Source organism: Ambystoma mexicanum, chromosome 4p (genome assembly GCF_040938575.1).
Source record: "Ambystoma mexicanum isolate Mex_15411 chromosome 4p, UKY_AmexF1_1, whole genome shotgun sequence".
NCBI lineage: Eukaryota > Metazoa > Chordata > Amphibia > Caudata > Ambystomatidae > Ambystoma > Ambystoma mexicanum.
Window position 1 is genome coordinate 1128830873 of NC_090927.1, and position 19971 is coordinate 1128850843.

The window sequence follows — 19971 nt, forward strand, 5'->3', positions numbered from 1 at the left end:
TTCTCCCTCTTGCACGTGAAAAGGGAGAGCTTAGAATGGAATCGCAAGTGACTAGAATTTTTCCCGACTTTTCAACTGGAGTGCAGCAGGAGCGTCGCCAATTTCTCAGAGTTAAAAAACTCCTGAGAGAGAGGAACATCCCTTACGCCATATTGTTCCCCGCATGCTTGAAGTTCACATTCAACAACAAGCTGTATTTCTTTACAGTGCCATCTGAAGCGGTGAAATTCATAGAAGTACACGTTCCCCTACAACCTCCCGCTGACGACCTCATGGGCAATGATTGAACTCTAAACTTGCCCGTATCCTCTAAATGTCATACTTATATGTGAATCAAGAATCTTAGCAGACATTGGTCTCACCTACAGTTAACCCTGCTTCCTTATTCACCCTGCTACACAGCTCCGCTGTACACATCTCACCTAGAATCCTCGGGATTCACACTACTGAACTAATGCAATACTGATCTGTTTATCCTTTCACACTCATTGTTTATTGTTGTCTAAAATGCAATGTTCTAATGTTTCGTCGACAGACCCCTATCTCCCACTTAAAGATGTAGGGGTATGCACTACACGACCGCTAACACTGCTCGTTTTGTAACGGAACCATTCGGTTCCAAGCGTGCTAGTGCACGGCAACGGTGCACCCCACTGCGATTGCACTGTTCTTGGATACACCTTTGTTGTGGGTTAGCCCCAGTTGGGCTTTCAGACAGGTTGGGCCAAGTTGGGGATGGCTCAGCTGTCTGCAGTTAAGGGTGGGTGATGTTCACACTGCTATCTCGGGTTGGCGGTGAGGGAGGTGGGTGGGAAATGGGGTGTTACTTAAAAAAAGGCACACAAGGTTGCATGGCACGCGCATTGAAGGGCCACGATCGCACTGTCAACTCCAATTTTGGGAGCTCACACTATTGCTGGATCTGGGATTTTCACTAAACATGTATTATAGGATTAGATATCTGTCACTGAAATGTCTACCGTCATATTGTCCTGGAACATCCAGGGATTAAGCAATCATACCAAGGCCCGTAAGATCATGGTCTATGCTAATAGGCATAGTTGTAAGGTACTATTTCTACAGGAGACACCCTCCAATGGTCACATGCCAAGGACCATAGCCCTGTCATAGGGCCCCGCAAGATTCTTCACTTCCTATTCCACCCAATCCAGGGGCATTCTCGCGATGATCCATAAATCAATTAAATTTATATTACATAAAAGCTACACAGACCCTGAAGGACGCTATGTTAAACCACACTGCACACAGGTTAACAAAGAATATCTACTTGTTAACACCTACTGCCCCAACGTAGACTCTCCTGAGTTCTTTGACACTATAACCGCCATACTGCTGGGCTACATAGGAATTCAGATTATATGGGGAGGAGACTTGAATCTTATTCTAGATAATGTTCTGGACAGAACTGGTACTGCTGCCCGAGCCCTGTCCAGTGCTGCACGCAGGTTACATGGCCACCTTAAGACACTTAACATCTGTGATGTCTGGAGGACGCTACACCCCCACGGCGGGAGTATACCTACTACTCGTCTGTGCACGACAGCTCGTCCAGTCAGAGGGGTCCCAGATCCTACCACGCACATTGTCAGACCATGCTCCAATTACATTATCTGTGGGGCTGGGAATACCTATCTCGACATTCAACACCTGGCGTTTTAAATCTGAGGCCCTCAAAGATATTGTGTTCAAGGCTGAAATACTGGCTGACATTGAATCTGTCTTTGAGCACAACTCTCTTCAGGGCACGTCAGCTGCGGTTAGGTGGGACGCCTTCAAAGTGAATATTGGGTGAATGTTTATCTCCTGGGAGGCTGGGGTACTGAAAGCAATCATAGTCGCCCTTGGTCGCTCCGACGCCAAACTGAAGCAATTAGAGCTGCAATGCTCCACTGGTGCTGACCCCGCCATACTCGCCCAAATCGGCGATGAACTCCAGATATACAACCCACTTGCCACCAACGAAGTCCAATACTTTAGCCGCCCACAGGCCACCAGGAAATATGGTGAGGGGGACAGACTGGGGAAAACATTAGCAGCACTAGTAAGAAGGGAATCTGGCCAGACTCAGATTGCCTCCATCAAAGATGAACATGGCAATGCACAGTGGGCTGACCAACAAATTTTAGAGACGTTCACCGAGTTTTACAGGTCCCTCTACTCCCAGCCTGCCGAACGCACCGAACAACACATGCGTGAGCTATTTGACCAGATCCCCACTACAGAAATCTCCTCCCCTACCCGGGACCAGCTGGACTCCCCAATCACATTGGACGAGATAGTAACAGCCATCTCAGACTTGCCTAAAGGTAAGGTACCAGGGCCCTGACAGGCTCACCACCGAATTTTACCAAGAGCACATCGCCATATTAGCACCCAGGCTGCTTGAGGTCTGGGACGAATCACTCCGTTTTTCTATCCTTCCCCCTTCCATACGTGAAGCTGTCATCACGGTACTGCTCAAGCCTGGTAAGCCCGACGACGAGTGTGGGTCTTATAGACCTCTCTCCCTCATGAACCTTGATACAAAAATCTTTGCTAAAATCATAGCGAATCGTTTTCTGCCCATCATGTCTTATCTAGTCCATGAAGACCAAGCAGGCTTCGTCCCTGGGAGATCCACCTCCCACAATATCAGAAGATTGTTTAATGTTATGTCCGGTATAGACCAGGACGTGCAAGCTGTGGCAGTCATGCTGGATGCTCAGAAGGCCTTTGATATGGTCTCTTGGAGTTATATGTGGCTGGTGCTGGAGACAATGGGGATCGGCCCAAACATGATTGGATTCATCAAATTACTATACATTTCCGCTGTGGCGTGAGTAAGAGCTAATACATTGACATCTTACCTTTTCACAATCTTCAGGGGTACCCGACAGGGATGGCCCTCCTCCCCGATTCTTTTTGCTCTAGCAATAGAGCAGATGGCGGAATATGTCCGTGCATGCCACGCCTGCAATGGAATAAGACTGAAAGATGACCCTGAAATTATATCCCTATATGCGGACAATGTTCTACTATACTTCAGAGATCCCACAGCCCATCTTGACCCTATACTCAGAGATATCACTCGCATCGGCACCCATTCTGGATTCAAAATTAACTATTCAAAGTCTGAGATCTTCCCGCTTACTAAATCTACCCAACAACCGACCACCGAATACCCCCTTTGCTGGTCCCCGGATGGTGTCAAATATCTGGGTGTTCAGATATCCCTAACCAAATCCACCTTGCTTGCTGATAATTATTCAGCGATGGCACAAACAGTCGAGGCTAAAATCTCACGTGGCGCACTCTGGTGTCCAGTCAACTGGTCGACAACAAACTGGTCGACACCATTTGGTCGAATGCCAAATGGTCGAATTTTTTTTTTTTTATATATGTGTTTTGTGGGTTTTCGTGTGGGGAAAAAAATAAAAAAGGAAAAAAGGGGGTTGGGGGGGGACCCCCCCAAAAAAAAACAAAAAATGGGTAAAAAAAAAAAACAAAAAAAAATTCGACCATTTGGCATTCGACCAAATGGTGTCGACCAAATTGTCTGTCGACCAAATGTTTTCGACCATTTGACTGGTAACCGCGCACTCTTCCATTATCCATTGCTGGTCGGCTTTCCCTCATTAAAATGATTCTACTTCCCAAGCTTCTTTACACTTTCAGTAACGTACCCGTATGGCCTGGGAGGGAATACTTCGCCAAACTGCACACATTATGTGCACAGTTCCTCTGGCACTCTGACGCGATGCGCAAGAAGTGGACTGACATGGCGCTTCCATACAAACATGGGGCACTCACGGCTCCGGATCTGATGCTCTATCGGACTGCGGCCCAGGCCCAACACGCCACTCATTGGTACCCTGGCTCTCAAGGGCGTCCGCATGTCAAATTGGAGCGACTGGCAGCCGCTGGCATCAACATAATGTCCCTCATACTGCATCAGCATTACAAACCTGACTCTCTTATTGATCCAATCAACACGACCCTTCATGCCTGGACACGCTTGCTATATCTGACAACTGAGTCCTCCCCATACTATAAATGGCTCCCTGTGTGGGCCTTCCCTGGCCTGGAACCCACGCATGACACCGCTTTGGCCCGACACTGGGGGGCGTTGGGATACCAGGCACTGTCTGACTTCTAACCCGAAGGCAGGTTCATTGACCCCCAAACATGGGAACAAGGGCACACCAGATCCGCCTTAGAGACCCTCCAATATTATAGACTTCGGGCCGCGTTTCGCACTAAAATGCCTTCATTTCCAGAAGAGCCCCCAGATAATCCGGCGATCGCATATATTGCTAACTCTGGCGGCGCCCGAGGCGTCGTATCCTCACTATATAAGATCCTGCAGGACACTACCCCGAATTAAGGTCTCAGGGCACGCAATGAATGGGCAACTGAACTTGGCCTAGAAATATCCAACAGGGTCTGGGCGGGAAATGGGCCTACACAACAAAAAAGAATCTGTCAATTTCCGTCACCGCGCCATGCAATACAAACCTCTAAACAGGCTTTATTATACTCCATATAGGACTTCGAGGTTCACCCAAGCCACGCTGCACCCCTGCCCCCGTTGCGGGCCGGAAGAAGCTGATCACTTACATATGTTTTGGACCTGTAATGGACTGTCTGAATTTTGGGAAAGCATTTTAGAAACACTCACTGTAATTACTGAAACTGTGGTTGATGCTGATCCTTTAGCAGTTCTGTTTGCAGCTTGGATAACGGATGACACTAGACGTTTGGCTAAATTTCTGAACATAAGTTGTATGATAGCCAAAACAGTTATACTCCAGAGTTGGAAAAGCTCCTCCCCCCGGTCTTTCAGAAATGGCTGCGCTTACTCACTTCGTCACTCTCGCCCTAAGAACATCTGGGATGAATTCAATAAGTATCTTAACAAACAAAGTGAAGGTTCACCAGGGTCTGGATTGTCCCTGCCCCATCAGGCACTGCTCCTACATCTTGAACTCGTCCCTCCCCTCTCTTGTGACGCTCTGTTGACATTGCTGTGATGAATGTATTGTGATCAATGTGTTGCTCCACAATATACCTGTTATACACATTTGTTGCCTTAATGTATGCGCCTACTGTGAACCTCTGCCGTCAAAAATAAAAGTTTAAAAAAAAAAAAGATCATAGTAGATGTCAATATGGTCCATGAATGCCCCACGATATAGGCGCCGCTCCAGCATGAATGCGGCCCCCAAACAAAGGAAATTATACTGTAGAACCATTATTGGTATCATATTCATATATCATATCATATCACAAGTAAGTATAATGTATCCCTTGAACAAGCACTTGATATATTTAGCAGCACACCTATTCTGTCCCAAAATATCACAATTTCATTTTCATTGTCATGGGCCACTCCCCACCCCCATGCTTTAATAATAGCTGTTACCTAATTTAATCATACACAATGTTGGATGGAGGGATTGGTCGTCCCAGTTGAGATTCAAGTCTGTGTGCCAGAGGCGGACCACAGATGTCTCGAGCAAGCGCTTCACTCCCCGAGTTCTCTGCATGCCTATGTACAGCCAATGTGTGCCAGGAAACCCTTGCATTGCACATGTAATGCCATGATATGCCCGGAACACCTTTGTATGCCCAGGTTCTTTATTACATTGCCCTTTTGCCTGAATGTTCCTATAACAAATTAATATTCCCAAGTTTAGTCTTACGTTTCATTTCTAGGGCCGTCAAACGCCAGAAACAGCCTCAAATGCCAATGTTTAGCCTTTTATGGCAATCAAGGGATGCAATAGCTGCTGACAGAAGAGAACAGGTGAGAGAAATAAACCCGTCAGGCTCCCTCATCAAACCATTGCCATAGGGCAGCAAGACAAACACCCATTTTGGTGGCAGCCATTTTTTACCCTCCAGGGTTGGGGGGGGGGGGGGTAGGATGGGTTATACAAATATGTTTTTTCAGAGTTTTTTTCATTAAGAGGTCTTGGGGGGAAGGTAGGCAGCCTTCATTAGTACTGCGACAAGGAATATAGAATGTTGTGATAGTGGTCCATTTGGTGTTGGCTAACCTGCTCTGATTTACATATTTCAGGTGAATATCCATTGGCAGTCGACATGTATAGAGAGGTGCTGCGCTCTTCTGAAGAGCATAAAGAAAAACTCAAAACAGACTCTCTGCAAGTAAGTTTGTATTTAGAATACAAATTCAAATGCATTCGTCTTTTGTAGATCATTGTGTTGTAGCTGGAGAATGCAATACACTGGATTATTCATAAGTGCACATGTATCTGTTGCACTAAACACTGCATTTCTTGCTTCATGGCAGAACAATTAAAGGGGTAGTATTTTGAGGAAATAAGGCTCAAAGTCGAAAATTTCAAGCACTCTGAGGCATCGTTTTGTCAAATGAAAGAGCCGTCTCTGCTTATTTTTAGCTCTGCTCTCGTGGCAATAATGAAGCAAAAGCCCCGTACTGGGAGCTTTTGATTATTACAGCCGGAGAGCAGGGAATGCTGACTGGCTCTTTCAAGCCCTGGGCTGCTGGTGAGTGCTTTTTTTTATCTTCCTGCTTTCCGGGGGAGCCTGGGAGACTTAAAGCGAAAGTACCGGCAATTATAAATACAACAATGTTGTATTTATAATTCCTGCGCCTTTCGTTTTAAACCTCCAAGGCTCCCTTGAGCCTGGGGATGCCCGGATGACTTAAAACGGAAGTTGCTGCAATTATGAATACTTTGCTGGTAGAGTATTCATGATTGCCATGACTTTAAGAAAGTCATAGCAAATCCGCCGGCGAAGTATTTATAATTGCTGTGCCTTTCATTTTACGTTTTCTGCGCTCTCCTGAGCCTGGGGAGCATAGGAAACATAAAAAGAAATTCAAGGCAATTAGTGTGACGCCTCCTCTTCATGTTAAGCTCTGCTCTCTGGCAGCAGAAAGCAAAAGCTCCCAGTAGGGAGCTTTTCCTGACTATTGCCGCGGGAGCAGAGCTTAACATGAACAGAGAAGGCTGCTTTATTTCACAAACTGGATGCCCCCATTTCAAAACTTTGAGCCTCATTTCCCCAAAATGATACATAGGAGCTTTCTTTAAAAATATATTTTATATATATTTTTTATGGCCCATCTTTTGAGACAATGCAATTTTTGAGTGAACTACCCCTTTAAATGTCGTGTGCGGGGGAGCCAGAGGTGTGTTGCCCATAGGTGGCACCATGGTTCAACTCCCATAATTTTCGGGACCCTCTGGATCTGCTCTCCCTTCTTGTCTCAGACCAGTGGTGAGGTCAAAATGCTAACGCTGCCCCTGGTCTCAGTCAGAGCAGAAAGAGGGAGAGGTGAAGGGAGGCCCCTGACCCTTGCTACTCAAATTGTGCCTTGAAATTAAGTAAAAGCTGAATTTCTCTGTCTAGTTCATGTGCAGGTGTTGGAATGGTGTGTGGAGGTGGGGTGTGAGCATGTGTGTTGGTTTATGTGTGACTGTGTGTTAGTGCATGAATGCTGGAATGAGTTTGAATTTATGCTATGGGTGTGTTGAGCTGAGTGAACAAGTGGGGGATGTCGGAGCAGAGTTATGAAGAGAGGAGGCGGTGCAGACCACTGTGGGAGCAAGGGGTGATTGGTACACACCAGCATGGATAGGCTTTCTTAATGTGGTATGGAATGCAAATGTTACTGGCAAAGAAAATGTGTGTGTTCTTACATGGGGAGTACTGGCCTAAAGAGGTGCAGCCTTTATGGGCATGTTACATACAGTTCTATGGCAATATTCTGTTAACGTTAAAGGATATTTGTACTGCGCACTTTCACCACCGGAGTGGTCCCCTGGCACTCTGGCGGCTCTGAAAGAAAAGTGGGGGGGGGGTTGAGTGTGTTAGTGGGAATGAGCTGGAAAAGTGTAATATAGCAGTGATGTGCTGTTGGCAGCCTCAGCCCGGTGGTTCCGTTGGCTGGGCTTGGGGTGTTTTTCAGTCGGTAGTTGTCATGTGCTGTTGTGCAAGTCTATGCACCGTTTGTTTTGTTGTTGCATTATAGTGAAGTTTGTGCAGTTTGCTGCGTTTAAGGCTTGTGGTTGTGTTTGGTTGGAGTTTGAGAGGTGTATGCAGAGGAGTGAGATTGTTAATGGGTTGGTTATTGATTCATGATTGCACGTTTGGTCTAGGCTTGGCAGGAGATTTGTATATCAATCATTGAATAACATTTCTATCTAGATGCGACACAGGCTACGTTGAGGATTCCATCTAAGTGCGTCATATGCTAACATTTACAATTCTATCTAGATGTGGCACATGCTAAGCTTAGGAGTTCCCTCTGTGTGCACATGCTAACATTTACAATTCTATCTAGATGTGACGCAGGCTAACGATTATTACATCTGTCTAACGGGACATAGGCTGATCTTGACCGTTCTCTATACTCGTACTGTTATGTTATTTTGCTTTTATATAGCGCCTTATGTACCATTGGTATAGTCTCAAGGCGCTGGTAGGTTGAACGCCCTTGGGAACTGAAGTTCGTCAGTAGAGAGAAATAGAGAGAGTCAAAGGTGCGTGTGAGCACCTGATATGTGTGCAGCTGGTGTGGCATTCGTGTGATAGCTGCTTCTTAGCGGTAGGTGTGGTGGGTGAGAGATCAGGAGTATGTGTTCGTTCTGGCAGGTTTTTATCCAGACCGATTCTGGCTGCGTTAGGCGTGAGGAGGAACGCCTAGGCTGGAGGGGGTGTAACCAGCAGTGTTTTATTAGGGTGTTGGGGAGTATGAGGCATATGATGGTATGAGAACAGCTATACCGAATGGTGTCGTAGTATCACTGTGTTCTAGTTGAGTGGTGGTGTAAAGAAGAGAGTAAGCGTTGAGATGTGATATGGTGGTTTAGCTTGGGTGTTTGAGATCGGGCTCCATCCGTTCCATGCATTACGACCGTTTCAAGCACTCAAAACCGATCACTTCCATGCTCTTTCAAACGTTCCATGCATTCCAAACATTCCATCCCGCACATACATCACGCGTTTGCTTCACAACTCGACACCCGCTCTGCACTCGACACCCGCTCCGCACCATACTCTAAATCCGCTCAACACCATACATTGTCTCAACACCACCGCACGCTGATTGAATTTGGTGTGGTGGTGAGGGCCAGCAATGTGGGTCACAGACTCATGCAGGTGTAATTGCAGGGCCTACGGGCCAATGGAAGGTGCCGGGCGGAATGAGAGGTGGGTGGCGGGGCGAAAGGGAGAGCGGTTTGGAGGGACACAGGAAATAGGAGGAAAACGAAAAAATGATATAAAAAAAGGACACAAAACACACATAGGAGCAGGTAAGGGGGAGGACTGGCCTACCATACGGCCACTGGTGCCGTGGAGTGAAGGGGTGAAGAGGCCCTAAATGGGGTCGGAGGTACTGCACTTACCATGTGCTCAACGACCACGGGAAAGTTGCATTTGGAAGTGTGCCCGGTGGCCTCTCTGTGAGAGTTACATTTAGAGGTCTGCCCAATAGCCTAGAATGATGTTCTTACCTGGGGGTACTAACCTTTACTGGTACAGCCTGCATGGACATTTTTTCATGCAGTGTCATGGCAATATTACTGGAATTATGGGCAAATACAATGTGAGTGTTCTAACCTGTGGATAGTGGCACAGAGTGCTTGGACATGTTTTTTTAAATAGTGGCATGGCATTTTTACTGGCATTATGGGCTATCGCACCACAGCCAGCATGGAAATGTTTCTTACTGTGGCTTTACAATATTACTGGCATAATGCGCAAACGTGAGTGTTCTTACATGGGCATTCTGCTTGGACATAACAAGAATAGATATGTTTTCTTACAGTTGCATTACTAACAACTTGGGCAAAACTAACATGAGTGTGTTCTTTTTTGGGAGTGCTGGCATATATTGGCACAGGCAACATGAAAATGCGTTGTTACACTGGCAAACTACTGGCATATCTTGTGGAAACAGCCAGCAGAAAAAATGTTATTTTACCCTGGCAGACTACTGGGATACATTGTGTGAAAAAGAGATCATGAAAACTTTTTTAAAAAAAGCTCCTGTGTACTTTTTGTAATCTAGCATTTCTTTGATTTTTTTATGTTTTATCCTACAAAACCAGTTGTGAATTGTATAACTTTAATACTGATATTGATGTGCTGAAGCACTTTCTCAAGAGTGTTTTTAGTTGTGGCTGTTGGGAGGTCTTGTAAGTGCTGCACATAAGCAGAAACGATTACTCTGTTTAAGTGAAGGTAGAAGAGAGATGGAATGTGAGGAGGGAGACGGAGCCTCTACGTGGCCTTTGGCTTTTTACCCACCCATTGACTGCCCATGGCCTTGCTTGCACCTGTGGCCATTCCCACCAACTACCTGGCTTTTTACCCACCCAAAACACATACCTCCTGGGATATCTTTGCGTTAGCTCTGTCCTTTCTGAGAAGCGTTCTGAAAAGTATTGGCCTATTTACAGCAATAAACCAGCTCCTGTGTAATAAAAATGACTTGACCAATGGCGCCTTCAGCCATTTGATATATGAGCAGTTGGTGTGTCTTTGCATCTCTATGTTTGCACTTAATTACTGCCTGTTTAAAACCAGCTTTGGCAAATACAACAGTGTTGGCTCTTTAGTAAGCATTAGAAAGGCATTTTCTCAGGCATGCCATGATATGCCTCGACACCTTTTGCCATATGTTGTCATTTTATAGTCGGGCAGTTCCATTATAGCAGTGCCTGGTTTATGCCGATCTCATGCCTACACAAATGCCAAAACTGTTGGCATTGCCAATGCTTATTATTGTGTACAGAGATTTTTAAGAGATGTGTGTCTGTTGTTCTTGGGAGAAATAAACGTGTTTCTGGTTGTGTCCGTTTGTTATTTCCTCCTCTAGGGCACTTGGTGGCGCTGTTAGTCCTTTGTTCTGCAGATGTTAAATGTGTATTGTAAATGGAGATAATAGGTGAAGAACATTTGAGGATTTCATCGAACATTGAACTCGAGTATCTAACGGCATTGTATTATTAAGGAGGTTTCCAACCAGGTTATCAGAGGCATCTCTAAATAAGAAAATTAAGTATGTTCTGAGGATTTCAAATGAACGAGAAATTTTGCCTTTCGGTAATTCTATTGATTTGTGAATAAAACGAGTTTCGAAAGCAATTGATGTTTGTAATACTAACGACCTCGTGCAAAGGAGTTCTAACGACATTTACAAACGTCTGTTACAGATAAACGTCATAATATATTGCCAAATAGTACCCATAAAAGTTTCGTTTATCTTGAAATCTAGACGGCCAAATGTCGTATTTAGAACGCATACAGATTCTTCCACGTTAGGCCTCGGAGATGCCGTTAAAAAACAAGCAAAAGAGGCCCTGCGGGCATTTTCAATGCAACAGTAAATTCCTAATGGAAGCTCGAATGGTCCTTATGTTGGCTCATGCCAAAGTTACTCATCAGTATTCCATTTACTCTCCCCAGTCCTCCTTGTCCTCATACCGGTCCTTACCAAATGAGTCCTCCATGCTTCTTGAGCAGGCCGCCGCTAGAGGGCGGGCTCACCCCATGCAGTGCATTCCTCTGCCACACAGAGAAAGGAATCCTCTCCTGGCTAACATCGTGAGTGTCCGGGCTTTCGTCCCTCCGTCAGCAAGAACAACCGCAGGCCCCTTATTAACATCGGAGATCCTGCACTGACTCATGGAGGATTGCTCACTCCGGGCAGTGATTTATGCCCCACAGCCATCCAAACACGAAATGGAGGGCTGGTTACTCCGCTGGGAAAGGAAGAACACTGCAGGCTGCCTACACATATCTAACAAGTGGTTTGCAAAAAACCAACAAACTGCAATTTATTTTGCTTACAGTAGCATCTCGGAGGTGCAGCAGGAGTTGGTATATAACAAGTGAGAGAGAGAGATGTCGGTGAAAGGCTCTTTAGTTACGAACAGACACTGCAGCAGCAATGAGAAGTTGAGGTTGAGGAGGGGCTGTAGGACCAGGAACCCGGGGGTTGGGCGGCACAGAGACGATCAGAAGCCTAGCTTGCAGAGCCTCTGGCCCATCACAAGTGAAGCCTGGGAGCTGTGTGACAATCAATCAACCAAGCTACCAATTCACTGTTAGCCTGCCAGAAGACTTTGTATTTACACAAAAGAATATGAGTGAAAGTGGGAAGACATCCACAAGGACATTTTGAGAGACATTTATTTTGAACCTTAGAATCATGAGCAACCAGAGAAATTGTCATTATTTCTCGGCCCTTGTCAACAATCCATAATAAATAGTTATTTTGAACGCGCCTCTAGTGTTTATCCTTTGTTAAAACATCAACATTTTGTGACATGACACAGATTAGAATCCTGCAAGGCTGACTCAGCCCCTTCCTTCATCCTTCAGAAATCAATGGATTGTATACCATTAAATAGTGGCACAATAACCTATTATCAGTGCTCAGAAGTGCACCTGATATCATTATTAATGTGGTTACTGGAGAAAAATAAAGCAACCTAAGTAGAAGCTTCTAGTAATATTTCTCCAACTCCTTAGGTTTATCAAGAGACCTTACATTCAGGAAATGAGCAGCACAAATGCTATTTGCCTGTAAAAGGAATAGGCGAACTGGAATTTTGTCCCAGAGAAGTGTTCAGAAAGTGTCTGTGTTTTTTAAAACATGTACTGCTTTTGTCATTTATATACAGAAGTCAAATGGGTATTGTCCATTGCATTCACTTTGTTTTCTGATTGTTTCTGTCCCACTTTTTAGAGACTTCATTCTACGCATAATCTAATAGAACTACTGGCAGCAAAACATCCAGGGATTGCTCCGACCTTGCGAGATGGGCAACTTGAACAGCAGGTAATATACCCTGTTAGCGTGGATGGCCAGTGAGTAAAGTCTGTTTAGGATCATGGTTTTGCAAAACCCGTTCAGAATGCTGTCTTTCTCTAGACTGTGTGCCCTATGCAATCGATGGTTGCACGTCCAGATTGTAGGATTCATGCCTGGTCTGTGGGAAACACTATGTTTGCTAGTCCAGAAATTCATTTTCAACTGCCAAAGGGGCTGTAAAGATGCAGTATTGTGAATTACAGATGATCATGTGTGTTGTACTGTATGTGGGGCATTTTAACTCAATTAGGCAACATTTTGAACAAACTAGATCTAACCCGAGTTTTACATTTCTGAAAGACACTCTTTTCCGGTGCATACAGTGTCGTGATAAAGCTTCTTATTTTCTTCCATTGTTTTCTTGTAGTGCAACATGTAATTTAATCATCTGCGGACCAATCTTTCACCTTGCTACTTCATATTTCCTCCTAAAGTCTGCTTCAGCTGAACCCCAAAACTCATAGCTCCGAATGGTGACCTATTACTTATTAGGTTAGAATAACTTTGGCGTGTGTATTTCGGTAGCCTCTTCTGATAGTAAAATGTTCCTTAAAAGGGAATGCTCACAGATTCGTATAACATTTACTATATTTCGACATGCAACTTGGTCCACATAGTCAATCTGAAAGAGATTACTCTCCATGATCTGGTCAGTGAATTAATGAGTTATAAAGTGAGAAAGCCCAGTTGAAATAAAAATAAGTAGTGCAACGTCAAAATGGGATACGAGAGGTAGCGGGAGAATGTTTTAATGGATGATCGCATGAGATCGGGCCAAGACTATACTTGTGATCTTTTATATAAGCATGTGTGGAACATACAACGGAGTGTTTTAAGAGCTGTGACGAATCCCTTGACGTCGTAACTTGTCCCCTAGGGGGAGTCCCTTCCCATGAGGCCGGGGAGGTGAGGCCGCTACCCTATGGTCCCTCTGGGGGTAGTACTCAGTGGGTGGATCTCTATGGGATTAGTGACGACCTGGATAGAGCATGCTATCCCCATAGCCCACCATACCCTGGTCCACCTTCCTCACCAACCCCCTCCAATACCATTCCTAATGCTCCTATATGTTTCTTCCATACTACTAATATAGTAAGTACTGGTACAAGGAAGAGTAGGGACTACCCAAGTAGAGTCCCCTTACAAAATACTAAGATGAAGAAGAGCTCTGATGACTCTTGGAATCTAGTGCATTCAGTACTGTAAGGAGGATGCGGCGCTGAGTACTGAGGAGCACACTGCGGAACCAAAATGAGCAGACCAGACAATCTGGGACAGCTAACTCCAACTCTGAGATAAAAAGGGAAGAAAGGTGTTGTACCAGAGGCAGTCAACCTTGGAGGAACCGCAAGAATCGGTTCCGTGTGTATGAGAGGAGAGAAGACCGGGATGTCGGGGAAGAAGCCAGAAGGTTCAGAGCAGGTCCCCAGTGAGAAGAAGGGATGGCGGGCTGGTGGATGAAGGCTCCAGGCAGTCTTGAAGCCTGCATAGTGAGACTTCTACTAGGAGGAAGATTGGTGCTGTGGAGCCACCGCAAACCAAACAAAGCTCACGGGAGCACCATGAATCCTGTGGCTGACTGCAGGAGTGCACGACAAAACAAGGTGTGCGAGTGGGCATAAAGGTGCCAGGGACCAGAGGAGGTTGTGGCAAGCAGAACGGGGCGAGAGCAGTCCCAAGTACAGGGTCTGGCACTTGAAACACAATCGTGCAGAGAGTTTCACACCCATTCAAATATATGGTAGTACTTGGCGGGAGAGTTAACCAGGTTTACCAGGAAGGAGAACTATGTGAGAAAGGCGAGTCTGGGGTTTGCAACCCTAAGAAGAAAAGATAGTTGGTCAATCGCCATAGTCACATTAACTGACAGAGAAGTGAACCAGTTCGGCTGTGAATCCAAGAGCGAGAAATGGAAAGGAAAACATTACCCTTGACACAGTGTTGTGGACATTGATCTTCAATGACAAGCTACCTGACCAAGTGGTAACCAGGTTGGTGGTGACATCAATTTAAGAAGAACCTGGTGAAGGGAGTCATTCCCCTGGTGTTTGTGGACACTGTGAAAGGTCAAGAGAAGGGAATCATTCTCTTAGCAATGTGAATTGTACCTAGAGGCCAAGGGTCCTCCGGCTAACACAGTAAAGACACAAGATCTTTCTTTGTATGTGTCTTGATGGAGCGCTAATTCAAGGAACATTTAAAAGAAGAACATTTAATTTACCCCATCCAGAAGTGAACTTTGGGCTGTCGTCCAGAAGCCAGAAGAGGGAGTCATTCTTCTGGAACAACAAAATCACCCCTTTTTATTCGCAGTTAATTTAGAATGTAAGGGAATGAAATAGGTTTTGACACAACGCTGGACTATCTGTTTTTTACGGACCCCCTGACGGAATCCTTAGTTTGTTTGAGGCAGGGAAACGACTCTTAGAAGCAGGGACAGTTGGGGGGTTTCCTTTTAATTTTGATCTAATGAAAGTCTATAGCCAAAAGCATGCCACCTGTGCGTCGGTCTCCCTCTTCTACACCTTACAGAGGGGACAGGGGCATTGTCAACCCCGAGTGTAGGAGTTCCTCTCACAATTGAAAACACTGGTTATAAGCTCCTCTCTAAAGTATGTACATTGTATATATACATCTAATAATGAAGGTTGTAATATGGGGGGCCATTACATAGCTATCTGCCAGTGTTAAAGTCTATAATGCATCACTAATGTAAATGAAAATCACCCACGGAGTACCAACTGTGTTCGCACTATATAAAACCCAAGCCATGCATGCATCTTTCATGACTTTCAGACGCATCTAGATGCATGACAGCAACTATGTTACAGTTGTGATTCAATGCAATACAAAAGCATACCAACATAAAACCTATTTAAAGAAGTGGCCCATGCGATCTATTATAGAGGATTATCAATCACGACCTTATCTTAGTATACCCCAATTTGCTCATGAATATGAGTTTCAGCTTTTCAGGTGGTGACCTCTTCTGTATTTATTCTTGCATAGGCAACCATGCACTATGTAATTTCTGCCAATATGGTGGCCTTTTCAGCAGCCTGGTTTGTTCTCCTGCATACATGCTGTCTTCTCTGCTCCTTTATTGGCTCTCACAGATGTCTGAGGTAACAGGTTTCAAAGAAGATCTTTCCTGCAAGTCACATTTTTCAGAAACCATCCTTAATCAGTGTCCTCAACACCGCATCCACTGGCAAGTTCTATGAAATTCGTTTTTTTACTGCAGGTTTTGATTTGGTTACCTATGTAATAAGGCACCTTTGGAGCTCAAATTCCATATGAGACTTTGACACACAAAAGAAGATAAGTGGTGATTCTTTTTTCTCGAATACCTGAAACCAAGCGGTGTGCTCTTTTTGAACAGTGTGACCAAGCCAGTACTCGCATTTTTAGACTTAAAGGAGCTCATTTTCAATTGAGCCTTCACGTGAAGTGAAGGCGTAAAAGCCTAAGGCTTAAGTCCAAGCATCTTGTATGGTGGTGTTCAACTGAAATTAAACCCTTTAATTCAGAACACTTCTTACCATGCGCCCATGGTGAGCAATGTTCCCAGTTGAAATGAAACCCTCCTTGACGTGCGAGTATGTCGGGGAGGGATTCATTTAATTTGTGAGCACTGCTTGCCTTGCAGTGCTCACAAACAAAGGTAAATGCTGCCTGGCATGCCAGCATGGCAAGCAGCATTTACCCACTTTGCACGGTCGAGTGCAAATTACGAAAATTTGATGGCATGGAGCTGCATACGTTACAGTTTAAATGTAACGTTGCACCGCTGTCAAGTTACTCATTTATAAAAAATAAGCAGGAGTCAGGCTAGGTATGCGATGAAGATGATGTTCTGGAACCTGATGAGATGTGTGCTGAGATGATGAGCTAGAAACAGGTAAGAGCGCTTCAGGCGGCGGTAAGCGTTAAGCTGCAGAAAGCAGACTAACGCGAAGTGCATGTCTGCGGGTGGGGCTGGCTTAAATAGCCTGGCCCCAGCCACTCCCCTTTAGCCCTGCCTTGTGGCTCAACCTTGCCCCTCCCAGAGACTTCTGCACATGCCCTCCAATGTTTCTTAATGGCCACGCCCGGCCTGGATGCACGTGCCCTAGACACCAAGTGTGCAGAGCACACTTTCTTATGAGCCTGGCGCCAAAAGCCAGGCTCATAAGACGCTTTTGAACGCTTTGGGTGATAAAGGTAGTGGCCCTTGACCAGTGGCCATGACAGCACAACCCCTCAAGACCTCTCTCACGGGCGTTCCTCTTCCTGGTCCTGGTTTGGCGGGATTGTCACGATGGAACTGTTTAATTAGTTGTGGAGCATGGACAAATTCAACGGGTTCCCATGTGCGATCTTGAGGTCCATAACCCTCCCAGTCGATCAAGTAGTACAGTTTTGATCGCACTATCTTGGAGTCCAGAATGCCTTTGACTTCATACTCTGGTTCTCCTTCTATGATCTCTGGCTCAGGTGGTGTTGGGATCCGAGTATCGGGTTTCATTGGTTTTAGGAAGGACACATGGAACACCGTATGGATTCACATATTGGCTGGTAGATCCAATTTCATGGCAGCAGGGTTAATGATGGCTTTGATGGGATAAGGTCTGAGGTATCTTGGACGGAAGGCCCGAGGTCCCTTTAATGGGATATTCTTGGATGCCAGCCATACTTTATCTCCGACTTGATAATGCAGGGCCTCTCTTCTATGTCTGTCTGCAACTTTTTGTTGTTGTTCCTTGGCTCTGATCAAGTGCTTGGTAGCTTCTTTAAGGGATTGAGTAATGGTCTTATATAAGGATGTGATTACTGGCCTTTCCAATTCATCAAGTGGATCAAAGGAGGATGTCCGAGGATGCCGACTGTTCATTTTGTAGAATGGGGTCTGTCTGGTGCTAGTGTGGATAGTTATTGTAGGCAAATTCAGTTAACCAGATAATGTTTTTCAGGACCCTTCCGTCTGCTGTAACATACACCTCAGGTATTGCTCCAGAATCTGATTGGTCCTTTCCGTTTGCCCATCGGTTTGGGGATGGTGACTCGTGGACAAACGAAGGTCGATTTGGTCTATCTTACAACACCTCCTCCAGAGAGCTGAGACGAATTGAGTCCCACGATCTGAAATCAATTCAGACGGGAAACCGTGTATTTGACAATTTGCTCCAAAAATACTGTGGCCAGAGCAGCGGCAGTGGGAAGCCCATTTAGCGGAATAAAATGCGCCATCTTGGAGAATAGGTCTACCACGACCAGGATTGTATTAAACCTGTCACAGGGTGGTAGATCGGTAATAAAGTCCATAGACAGCGTATGCCATGGTGCTGGTGGTACCGTTAATGGACACAACAATCCTGCAGGACTTAACTTCTGGGATTTGTGTTGCGCACAAACACCGCAGGTTGCAATAAACTGGGCCACGACTTTTCTCCAGGTAGGCCACCAATAGTTCTTTTGAATTTTGGCTCTAGTCTTAGCATTTCCAGGATGTCCTTCCACTAACGACTCGTGATAGTTGGCTATTATTTTGTTTTGTACTTCTTTGTCCCGGATATATAGTCTTCCCTGAAAATAGAGTAAGTTATCCTTGATGGAGTATAGGTCTCCCTTCATCAACCACTCCTGTTGGGCTGTCTGGTCCATTTTAGATTGGAGATAGGTCTTCAAGTCTTCCCAGCAGGAGGTTTCAGCAATCTGGTTTTAAACCCGTTCTTCGAATTAATGGCCACTGGTTCAGATGGTGTGAAGGCGTCTTTGTCCTCTCCCATGCGTGATAGGGCATCTACTTTTCCGTTACGCACTCCTGGTCTGTAAGTAATAATGAAATCGTATTCGGCGAAGAAGAGAGCCCAGCGAAGATGATGCGAAGATTGGGCCTTAGCTGTTTTCAAGTATTGCAGATTACGGTGATCTGTGATAACGGTAAGCTTGTGTCTCGCCCCTAGAAGGTAGTGTCTCCAGGTTTTGAGGGCTCCCTTAATTGCTAGTAGTTCCTTGTCCGAGATTGCATAGTTCATTTCTGGTGCAGAAAATCTATGGGACGAAAATGCTATGGGATGTAGCTGCCCCATCTCCGGGTCCTTTTGTGATAATACTGCCCCCATGGCCACACTGGAGCAGCCTGTTTCAACCACACAACACAGGTCAGGTCGAGGATGCCGAAGAACAGGTGCTGAGGTGAAGGCCTGTTTCAATTCCTTCAAAGCCTTTTCCGCTTCGGAAGACCAGAAGAATTTCTTATTCTGTCTCACTAGAGAGGTGATTGGGTGGACGATCTGTGAAAATCTTGGGATAAATAGTCTGTAAACATTGGCAAATCCGAGCACACTTTGCACTCCTTTGGTAGATGTTGGGGATGGCCACTTAAGAATAGCATCCACCCTGAGTGTGTCCATGTGAACTCCTCATGGGGTAAGCATGAAGCCCAAAAATTCAACTTCCGTGACATGGAAGAAGCATTTTTCCAATTTGGCAAACAGCCGATGTTGACAAAGCTTTTCCAGAACTGCCCTTACATGGCAAACATGGTCTTTCTTGGACATCGAGTAAATAAGAATGTTGTCGATGTAAACAAGGACGCAGACGTCCAACAATTCGTGAAGCACATCGTTCATGAAGAACTGGAACGCCGCTGGTGCATTGCATAGCCTAAAGGGCCTGATACTCGAAAAGCCCATATTTGGTCCGGAATGCTGTCTTCCACTCGTCACCCCTTTTAACTCTCACAAGGTGATAGGCTCCTCGTAGGTCTAGTTTCATGTACATTCGAGCATTCTTCACCTGATCAGTCAACTCGGGGATGAGTGGCAGGGGGTATCTGTTCTTAACTGTGATTTGATTCAGTACCCTATAATCTATACATGTTCTGAGGTCGCCCTCTTTCTTGGGTACGAAGAAGAGAGCCAAGGAGGCCGGAGACTTAGACGGGCGGATGAATCCGTTAGCTAGGTACTGGTCTAGGTAAATCCTCAGGTGTTGCTTTTCTTGCTCAGTTAAAGCGTAGATTCGACTGCAAGGAATTTGTGCTTCAGGGACCAGATCTATTTGGCAGTCATAAGTTCTATGTGGAGGCAGGGTGTTTGCTTGCTCCT

At 45.4% G+C, this 19971-nt stretch overlaps 1 protein-coding gene across 1 annotated transcript in view; it reads left to right on the forward strand.

The window, feature by feature from the left end:
* The window catches only part of SHPRH (SNF2 histone linker PHD RING helicase), a 1474452-nt gene that overhangs the window by 657785 nt on the left and 796696 nt on the right, over nt 1-19971 (forward strand). The window contains exons 15-16 of the mRNA XM_069606718.1: nt 6083-6171; nt 12755-12847. Coding sequence (XP_069462819.1) covers nt 6083-6171; nt 12755-12847 — 182 coding nt within the window. The remainder of the gene's footprint in view (nt 1-6082; nt 6172-12754; nt 12848-19971) is intronic.